Source organism: Fulmarus glacialis, unplaced genomic scaffold (genome assembly GCF_000690835.1).
Source record: "Fulmarus glacialis isolate BGI_N327 unplaced genomic scaffold, ASM69083v1 scaffold4272, whole genome shotgun sequence".
Taxonomy (NCBI): domain Eukaryota; kingdom Metazoa; phylum Chordata; class Aves; order Procellariiformes; family Procellariidae; genus Fulmarus; species Fulmarus glacialis.
Window position 1 is genome coordinate 3,760 of NW_009198269.1, and position 10,944 is coordinate 14,703.

Below are 10,944 nucleotides of genomic sequence, written 5' to 3' on the forward strand. Positions count from 1 at the left end.
ATATGGAAAGAGCAGAACCCACTCAGTAAGGCAGGGCTCTTTTTATAACAAAATATTTCACTATGTTTATGCTTGTAAAATGCAACAAGAAGCAAAGAAAATGTAGGTCAAGTGAGGTTCATAGCAAGGCAGTTACAGTTTCCGTCTTAAAACTGCAGCTTAGGTGATGTTAAGTAGTGTTTTCTTTCAATAAGTGTGAAACTGCATCCCTGGCAGGTATTCTCCGCTGAACAGGAATGCGACGTGCAAGCCTTATGTTAGGGATTGAAACATCTGCCGTTCTGACTAAGTTAAGCTTCAGAGAGACCCTCGTCTTTCCTTGTTTAAGCATTACCTACTGTTTATAGCACAATAAAAAGCTGCACGGCACTTTGGGGAAAAGAGCTGCTGTGCAAAAATAGAGGTACAAGAGTCTCAAACCAATTTTGCAGTATTACGCTTCTCTGCGTAGCAGACTGCCTAAGCCAATCCCATGCACAGAGTCCTCAAAAAGAAGGTCTTTAAAAGCACGCATTAGCTTGTGCTGCGTGCTGCCCTTGTGTGCAAGAAGCATTGTTGCCTGAGTGCTTCCACCATCGCTCACCAGCTCTTTCAAACAACCTCGTAGCAGCAGAATAAGCATCAGTTCTGGGAGAGGCTTCACAGAGCCAGGCTGGGGAACCAGCACGTCCAACGCAAGAGCAAGACGAGAGGAATATCCCAAATGGGTTTAAATGTGCCCGCCCGAGAAGAGAAGATTTGGGTCTAGGAGGAGTAAACCTCAAAACAGGGAGGGAGGCATGAAGTGTCAGGATGCTGTAAGTGCCCAAATGTCTCTCTTTGGCTCTGTGTCTAACCTGCGGGTATATTTTGCATCTTTTCTTCTGCATCATCAAGAGAATTATGCATCAAGTTCCACCTCCAGGGTCGCATCACACTTGCACTAAAGCCAGGAAGACAAAAAGAGATGCTTTAGCTCTTCCTGAGGGCTTCATTGCAGTGGGTGATGCAGAAGAAGAGAAAACCCAGCGTGACCTCCAGGTCTGAGCTGGGCTGATGGCAAATGAAAACACCTTTACTTGTAAAATGCGCGTGTGCAAGGCGTGCCTACCCTTCATTGCTGGTGCCGTCATAAGGCGTTTTCTCTTCTGGATTGATTTCCCTGCTTTCTGATGCATCGTGTTAGTAAAATCAGGGTTCCTCCTCAGAAGCATGGCTTCTGAAACAGCCTGCAGTGCCTGTCCCCAGTGCGGGTCTGAACTGCAGGAGGCCCAGTGTACTTCGGCAGATGTTTACAACGTGTCACTGTATAAAATCACGTGGAAAGGCTGGCGTGAATTCCTGTTAATGCCTTTTCTTTCATGTGTTGCTGTTGGCTTTCAGCACGTGTGGAGCGAAAGTGAGGACTGCTTACCGTTTCTGCAGCTCGCACAGGATTACATCTCCTCCTGTGGGAAAAAGACACTCCATGAAATATTGGAAAAAGTCTTCAAATCCTTCAGACCCGTAAGTGCCTCTTTTCTACTTCTAAACATTGACAATTACCTGTGACTTTTAATAGGATAGCACTGGATGGAGCACGGTGGCTTTTCTTCCGCAGGGACTTACATCTCCAGTCAGCTGCCTGGGCGCAGGGGTGTTAGCACGTAAGCTACTATCAGGCAATTGGAAGTTGTTCCTTGGAAGCCAGCTGCCTTTTTATTTCCATCTCTGCGTTTGAGGGGATGAGATTCCCGCGCGGGGTGGGAGGCCAACTGGTGCGGCAGGCGGGCTCCCCAGCTGCGCAGGGGCTCCCGTCCTGCTGATGCAGTGCTGACTCCGAGGAACGGGATGAGAGTCAGCGCCGCGGGACTTTGTGGCAGAGTTATTTCCTGGCACTGGAATTGGGGAGTTTTGCAAGGATCTGAGTAGCGAGAGTGAATCTCTGGGAAGCTGGAAATATGGTTTCTCCTCAGAGTGGTTTGTTTTATTTTAGGGTTGGCTTTTGTTTCTCCCAAGCGGTCCAGATTTTGCTGTTAGGATGGTTGCCACTTGGTATTTGCAAACGCCAGTTTGGTCACTGCTTGAGAAGAGGTTGGAGCAGAAGCTGGGTTTTGTGGGGAGGGGGTGTGTATTTTTCTGTTTTGCTGCTACTCAGCTTTCTCTGTCCTTGTTTAACACTAAGATTTTGGTCAAAGCCTGGGTTGCATTGGGGTGAGGTGGCTTAAGCTGGCTGTTGTCCTTCATTTTTGCCAAATCCTCCCGTTGCACAGCCTCTCCTTTTGAGAGCCTTGGGCTGGGTAAGGGGCTGGTGCACAGCAGAGCAGAGGTTTGTTGCCAGAGCCGTGCTCCCGTGATATCCATGGGAAAGCTGACCGATGGACGTTTTTAAACTCAACTGAAAATGTGGATCTTTTTCCCTCCTCTCTTTTTCTGGCTGACTAATCAAGAAGACTGAAAATGTATCCCAAGTATTTAGCACGAAAGGGAGGGCCTGGAGCGCCAATATGAAAACACCGGCCCTCCCTGCGTTACACCCTTGCATTGCCTTGCCGCAGACCGCTGCAGCTGGTCGACATACGAGAGCATCGTTCTAAAGAATCCTTTGAGAGACTGGAAATAAATAGAACAGATGCACACTTTTCTTAGAAAGGACTGGAAATCTGATCCGTCAGTACAGCTGCTTGTAATTGTGAAAACATACAAAAATATAAATATGTTTCCCAGAACAGTATTTGGCTCTTGGATCTTCATAGCTGTTTTCTCCGTCTCAGAAAAGCTGTGTCTTTGAGGAGAAACTTCCATTGGTTTAACTAAAGAGGACTTCAAAAAGACTTAATTAAATTGGTACAGATCACTTACTTCATTTAAACCACATTTATTTCAGCATAGCTTAAGTTGCTGAGAAATTGGCTTCAGTCAAACCAAGTTAAGCTACTCTTCAGAATAAAAAGGTTCAAAGCAAGGGGAACCATTATGTTCATTTAGCCTGGGCCCTTCGTTAATACATCACATTTCACCCCATGATTCCTACCACCGAGCGCATAAATTGTGGTTGAGCTGTAGCGTACCCTTTCCAAAGACACCCATTCATGATGTAAGGTCTTCAGGTGACTTAAAGGCTACAACGTTACTGGGCACTTTTTCTTCTCATCATTAGTTATGATCCTGTGAAAAGCTTTTATTTACAATCTGCATTTTTCTAGTTTTGCTTCCTGTTGAATTTCATTATGCTTTTGTCTGCTCAAGAACAGTGTCCTCAGTTGTCAAAGACCTCTTGCAGACTGTAGTCAAGTACCTCTTCATTTTCTCTTGGATGTGTCACAAAGATTAAGTTTCTCAGATTCTCCTTTGACCTAGTATTCAGTGATTTGCATCAGCGTAACAAAACCGGTTTTATCATTCAAGGTATGGTTGTGTGTAGACAAGTCTAATAAGGAATGTATTGACATTTTCCCCTTATTGTAATTATTAAAAATAGCACATGCGTGGTAGGAGAGGTTTTAAAAAGGGAAGGGTGTTACAATAGATGTATGGAAACAGTTATTTTACACCCTCAGGCCTTTGCGAGAACAAAACCACTTTTCATCAATATGGGGAAATTATTTCCTTGGCATTACTTCACGCTGTTCCCCATCCTTTCTCTGCTGGACCTGTTTTGCTAATGAAACCACCTTGCTGTGAGCGTGGAGGTAACAGTGCATTTGCAGGGCATTTCTTCTCCACTATCCCAACCGAGTCTGCTGTCGGAGACCGGTCTGGCAAATTTCAGTTTGAAAAATGGCAGTTTAGGAAAAACTGGTGCTGAAGGTCAGACCAGGCTCTTCTGAAGCATCTGATGGTCCTGGCTACTCAGTTTGAGACGCTGAGGAGGGGCCAGGTTTTTAGCATGTGCTTGGTAAGCACCTTAGAATCATAGAATCATTAAGGTTGGAAAAGACCTTTAGGATCATCGAGTCCAACCCAACACTACCATACCCACTAAACCATGTCCCTAAGCGCCTCATCTACACGTCTTTTGAATACCTCCAGGGATGGTGACTCCATCACTTCGCTTGGCAGCCTGTTCCAAGGCCTGACCACTCGTTCAGTAAAGAAATTTTTCCTAATGTCCAGTCTAAACCTCCCTTGGCGCAACTTGAGGCCGTTTCCTCTCGTCCTATCGCCAGTTACTTGGGAGAAGAGACCAACCCCCACCTCGCTACAACCTCCTTTCAGGTAGTTGTAGAGCGCGATGAGGTCTCCCCTCAGCCTCCTCTTCTCCAGGCTAAACAACCCCAGTTCCCTCAGCCGCTCCTCATAAGACTTGTTCTCCAGACCCTTCACCAGCTTCGTTGCCCTTCTCTGGACACGCTCCAGCACCTCAATGTCCTTCCTGTAGTGAGGGGCCCAAAACTGAACACAGTATTCGAGGTGCGGCCTCACCAGTGCCGAGTACAGTACCTTCTGAAAGTCTTTCCCATTTTGGTATTTCCAGCCAGACATCCAAGATTATTAGACAGTTTTGAAAGTCTTTGTCGGGGTCCTTTGGAGGGAAATGTTTAGGAAGAGACGTTGGTGGTGCATCAGCAGCTCTCCATGCCCTCGTGCACAGCATGAGCACCTGCCCTCCTTTAACTGAAGGCTCCCAGACCGATTTTCGCCCAGTAACTCATCTCAGCCCTGCTCCACGCATTCATGGTAACAGCCCAGCTGTGTCTCCGCAGGCTTACCCTGTGGCTGCGGCGTGGGAAGGGACTGGCTGCTCACGCTACGGGCCCCGTGTTTCGGAGGCGGTGAGAGCGGGGATGCCCAGTGGTTAGCGTCCCTCTCAGTGAGAGACAGAGAATTCCTTCTGCTCGCTGCTCTTCCCTGGGTGCAGGAGGCAACAAGGGCGGTCTGGGGGCTGCTCATCAGCCCTTACTGCTCTCAGGCATCTCTCCCTTACATTTTATGGGCATAAACACAGCACCAGGGCAGGATGTTTATTTAGACGAGGCTTTTAAAAAGTGTTGGTTAACCTGTGACAGCTAAACCGCACTTCTAAATCCTGCTGTGGACAAGGTCAAGCTATTTCTTTGCTGAAGGTGGCGGGGGGCATGTTGTCTCTGCCCGTTACTGCCTTCCTGGGTTGGTTTCCACAAAACTGTGTGATTCGCCTTATTATCCACTTATTCAGGGAGCATCCAAAAATGCCAGACACCAGCAGGTACATGAAGTGCTATCAATAGCACTGGGCTCAAATACCACTATTTGCCTCAGAGCATCCCAGCTCCTCCAACACCCTTGTCTCTCTGGTGCCAGAAGTGTCCATGCTGGTGCTTGAAAGCACATCTGCCTGGAGACTAAGCCCTTCACACCGGGATTCGACAGATCACGTTATCTCTAGTGTAGCATCGTGTGGACTGCTAAAGCTCAGTCTTGTATTTGGTTTATTTTTCAGTGTGCTTGTATGTCAGCTTTTGGTAGGAGGCAATGTCACTCTGCTTTTGTGACTTAAAAACTACTAGGTTATTTGTATAAAATCAGGGTACTTTGAAAGAGTTAGGAAAGTAAGGCAAATAAAAAATAAAAATGCCTGAGGGACATCACACCAACTGGCAGAGTTTGCAGAGAACCAACACACAAGTCATACAATTCAGCAGCAAATTCCAGGGCTCCTGCATTGAGCTCACCTTCAGCCTGAAAAGCTACATCTGAACTGGGCAGTCTGCAGCGTAAAAGCCATTTATCCCATATTCATTGAATTCATACATGTCCCAGTGACCGCTCCTTTACCTCCAGATGGGTAGTTTGGCGCCGCTGGTTGTTGCCCTCCCTCCCTCCTCACCACCCTCCTGTCCCCCACGCGTCCCCATCTGGCAGTTTTGTTCCCCTTGGCTGTTTGGCTGATGGATCAGCTCTCTCTTTCTAAACCCCTTTCCTGTCTTACCTCTTTCCTCCTTGTTTTCGCTCTCCGTTAAAGTCCTTTCAAGTCTGCCACATAGCTGGTACTTTAATCTATGAGGTAGATACAGACTAGAAGCAGAAACTAGTGTTTTTGAAAGAAGAGAAGGTGGGAGTCGGTCTAGGGTCAACTCAAGCCACCTTCATCATCTTATTTTGTCCTCATCTTTTATACACCCTCCTTCTGCTTTGACCCAATGTTTGTAGAGCTCTCTGCACTTTGGACCCTGATCCTCCTTCCTTGGGGTCAAGGTGTGGGCTGATCTGTCACTGCAGTCCAGAGAGCAGTAAGGGTTAACAGCGGTGAGGGACCGTAGTCCTGTGGGAAGTGACAAGACACGACCCCTAAAAGCAGGACCTGCATGGTTGAGGTCCTCGGTGCCTTGGAAGATCCTAAAGTGTCCTCTCTTAGAGGAACATCCCATCCCATCCCATCCCATCCCATCCCATCCCATCCCATCCCATCCCATCCCCATCCTTCCTATGCTCTGTAAAACCGCTAACGTCAGTGGCATCACTCTTCGATTTACGCTGCGCCAGGGAGAGGAGAGCTGGGTTTCCCGACGGCGAAGGGAGAGGGGATGTGCGAAAAGCAGGATGTGCTCCCCATCCTTTGGGATTGTGCGCGGCTTTGCGGTTCTCGTGGTGTCTGTTGTGTTTTCCATGCTGATTTTGCATGGGAAAGGCTTACAGTATCCCATGAAATGAAGACTCACGTGGCTCATTTCCCTGCAAGTCAAGGAGGAATTATAACCAGAGCTGGGCAAAAAGAATGTGATCAAAGCTCTTTTGGCTGGGTGATATAAACGGAGCAGTACAACACTCACATTTAATTTGAATACACCAAATCAGTTTAGCGAAAATAATACTGGTGGATAAGAAAGCCTAGAGGCCTTGCTTTTGCATTTTAAAAACTGAGTATTTTAATTTTAGCTTCAACATAAAACAAAACCCCCGCATCCTGAAAATGAACCAAGTGGTTTCACGTTCAGTTAAGCATTTGATTTGAAAAATATGTATGCATAGGAATATTTACTCTTTGTTCTGCTCAGAAAACAAGAACATTTTCAGCTTGGGGTCTCTCTGTAAGTATTTTTAAAATGCGAAGGAGGGGGTTTAGTCAGCAAATTCTCCTTCCATTTCCCTGTCGAAGAAACCCTGCAACTAAAAAGCTGTTTTTTCTCCCAGTGGCAGTGAGGAATACAAGCTTTATTGGACCCAGAGGCTAATTCTGTGCATTGTCTTTGTACCCACTGAATAATTTTGAACGTTGATCACAGACTAAATTAGTTTAGGTCCCTAAAAATCTGCCTCGTCACAGCCTTCTCATTTGCATGCTACCACCTAACAAGTGTCACTCTCCTCCTGATTTTTCTGGGTTTTGCCTCTTGTGAGAGCTAACAGCTGCGTCACTCTCCAAACAGAGTGTTGCATGCATCTGTACTGCGCTTCCAGCCCTGGCAAGCTGAATACGTGGTATTCCCAATAATGCCTGGCGTGTGATTTTGCTTTGTGGATATTAATAGCTGCTAGTGGAGGATTCTAATATGAGATTTCCACAACAGATGCATTATTTTGACTATTACTTGGTTTATCTGTCTTCCTGACTTCTGTTGGCTTGGCAACCTTTTGGAGGAGAGGGGAAAAGTTCAAACGTCGCTGTTTGCTCCTTTTCCTGTAGCGAACAAGTGCCGTTGCAGTGATCGGAGCCATCAGGTGAAGGCATCCAGACATCGTACAAGGAAGATGGGCTGGCCGTTCTTCACAAGCCCAAATCTAATTTGCAGAAATTTAAAGGGACTTGGGCAATTTTGAGTTGAATACGCAGTATTTCTCACTGCGAGGGCTTCACCCAGCGTGCAAGGCTTCGTCTGGTGTGATGGAGTGAAGGGTAAAAGAGAAGCACTTAACATGGTGGGATCTTTAGGTTTTTAGGGACTCCTTGCCTACTCCATACTAGCCAGTTCTGCACGAGGATGCTTTCTTCTTTGGCTTTTGTAGGGTTGCCGAACACAATCTTAAACCGAGATAACTACTGCTACAGTATTATCACATTTCTTTCTGAAGTTAAACCACTGCCAAGTCTAAACACTCAACAATTCGTGATATGACCTCAGGGAAGAACGTGAAGCTTTTTGCAAGTGCTTTGCTTTGGTTTTATTTATCTTCTGGTCTCTGAGCACTTAATTTGGTGTGAGGATGCATTTTCAAATCTTTCTCTGTCACAGGAGGGAGAGAAAGAGAGTCGAGATCGTTATGCAATACTGTTATTCCAGGGTTTGAGGTTTTCAAGAAGCGGCACCGAGGTATTGTGTGAAGATTTGCAGTGAAGCTGCACGAGCGGGTAATTCGCTATTACACAGTATTTTCTCTTCTTTGTAGTTACTTGGGCTTCCAGATGTTGATGATGATGCATTTGAAGAATATAACGCAGATGTGGAAGAAGAGGAACCAGAAGCCGATCACCAACAGATGGGTGTCAGTCAGCAGTGATTTTCTGAGAAGCTAAAAAATTCAGAAGCCTTTGGTACCAGGTGGGGTCAGGTGGTCCCACGTTAGCCTGTTCGAATTAGCGCATCACATGGGGATATCTGGCTCCCAGGATAAAAGTTTTACAAAACAGTTTAAAAAAAAAAAAAAAAAAAATCTGTGATGAGCTTTGCTAAGAAGTAACCTGAATTTTGCTCCTGCTTCAATGGGTTTTCTATGGAGTTGTCTTGGTAGCATTCTGCCGTTACCAGTCTAGAAGTAGTTTTGTTGCTGACTTGTCTCTTTGATTTGTGTTCGAGAGTAGCGTTCACTGACATAAATGTAGAGTACCGTGACTGTAGGAAGCATGAGGTGAGAGTGCCGAGTCCTCACTGGTGACCTTTCCGAGGAAACCAGCGCAGAGAGCAAACGCGACCTGTGCTTTTCTTTTTAGTTCTACAGCTATGGTTTTTGACAAAGTACCAAACTTGGAGAGATTTCTCCTGAAAAACACTAGTTTAATAGTGGTCAGTACTGCAGAAGTGCACATGAAGGCTTAACAAAAATAATGGGAAGCGGAAAATCCAGGGGAGTATTGGTGTCAGATATATTAATGTTGTTTTACTGACAATTGAGTTTACAAGTGCTGCATTAATAACTGGGAGTAATTAGTATCAGCAGTACACGTTATAACCAACCCTGCTACTTCAACACCATTTGATCCAAAGCCAAATGCTGCTTTCGTACAAATGAATTAAAAAATAGCCATCACCTATCCCACTTCTGCATGACAACCAACTTTAAGCTTTGCTGTTTTTAATACACTGCTAAATTACTACTCAAACCTCACGGTATCGTGAATTGAAGTGCAACTTAACTTTGAAGCCATAAGGGTATAAACCAGCACCTGGCTCTTAAAATTATGCTGGACCTGTTTCTCTCCCTGGGTCTTTGAGCTAGTCTGGGCATTTACACCTCGTTGGAGGGGAGCTAAAATACTACTACTTTGGCTGATAAAAAAACTAGTGAGGTTTTACTTAGCTGGGGACTTGCTGCCCAGAGAGACTTGGAGGGGTCTTGGTGTAAAGGAGAAGACGACCCCTCATATTTTATACCTATTTTGCATAGATTTAAGTGACTCGGATGAGTGCTAGACTGTGAAGATGCAGGGTCTCTTTATTTACTTGCCTTTTGTACTGAAAATATGAGAAGCAAAGGGGATTCTGTTTTAATATAGCTGTTTTCCACAATCGAGCAAAATGTTTCTAAATTTACTCCTTTTTTCCAATTTTTTAAAAATCGTGAAATGAAAGTCACACGCTTCAAAAGCCCTTTTATACAGAATTAGCTTTATAAAAACAAAAAGTGAGTGAAGAGGAAATGCTTGGACAACTCCTAGAAACAACTCGCACCATTTTGAAAACCCTGTTGTTAGCGATGTCTCCTTTTCAATAGATTTTTTAAAGACTTTTTTTTCAAGGTTACTTAAGAGAGCAAGTTTTCTTGGTGGTTTACATTTCTGATGATGGCTTGAGAGATGCATAGTACTTGATTTTTCCAGTCTGGGGCAAAGACGTTCCATAACTGGGATGGTGTGTGGTACCTGAGTATGCACAGAAGTGTCTGCAACACTGTAAAAGTCAGAGTTTAAGAATATCCAAAAAAAGTGGAAGAGAAAGAGCTTAATGCAACTTTGTACATTCTTTCAGCATGCAGGCATAAACATGGTAGTCGCAGCACATTTTCTATGGACTAGTGACGTGAAAACCGTGGCAGTTCATTGTATAACACTGTACAGCAGCAATAGGCTTTTTGCTTACTAAAATAAAGTGTAAGAACAGTGGTTTCCACCCCTGCTTTAAGTCCCTAAGTTTTTCTTTCCTCTCCAGGTAAAACAGATGCCATAACCTTAAACAGAGCCTTGCTTCGGGAGAACCTTTTTCTTCGTAGCTTCCAATCCTTTGGTTGCGGCTCATACAAGTAGATCTTTTGGGGCTGACTTTCCTCTGCTGTAACGTAATGCAATACATAATTTACAGTAGCGCAAGCTGGAGGCAAAGTCCTGCCGTTCAGGTTTGCTAGCCACTCGCTAGCCACTTGTTTGGCTTAGGTGCAGCTGGCACCGACACGCACGTGCATGCACCCACACGCACACCTGCGCAAGCCCCGGGCACGGCTGCATCGTGAGCTGGGCTGCGGGGTCGGTCTGGCTGGGAAATAACCCTCTGCCTTTTTACAGACAGGCAGTTTTCCAGCCGGATCAGTCCCACCATCTGGTTCAGCGCGTGACTGCACAGACGAGCGCCGGCACAACAGAGGGGAGGGTGCAGGGGTGGACATGGGTGGTAGCTGAGGACCCGCAGCCAAAGGCGCCTTGCACCCCTTGCACGGCGTTAGGGGCCGGTGGCGGAGGCGTGGATGCAATCTGAACTGGCCTGGGTGCTGTGAAGGATTGACTCCACAAGGCTCAATGGAGAATTGGGCTCTGGGTGGCAGCAGGATAGGCAGGAATTCATGAAATGAGGAAAGACTGTAAGATCCAGTGCTTGTAATTGCGTACAGGAGGTTGTAATACGTACTGCACTTTGCTAC

The 10,944-nt window shown here is 45.8% G+C and overlaps 1 protein-coding gene across 1 annotated transcript; it reads left to right on the forward strand.

Annotated features, from left to right (window-relative positions):
* Positions 1 to 1,362: 1,362 nt before the first annotated feature.
* Positions 1,363 to 8,376, forward strand: MTURN (maturin, neural progenitor differentiation regulator homolog (Xenopus); the record flags this gene model as incomplete). The annotated part of the gene is made up of 2 exons (XM_009572821.1): positions 1,363 to 1,485; positions 8,266 to 8,376. Coding segments are annotated over 2 exons (234 nt in total), but the record flags the coding sequence as incomplete, so codon positions are not given.
* Between the last annotated feature and the right edge of the window lie 2,568 nt (positions 8,377 to 10,944).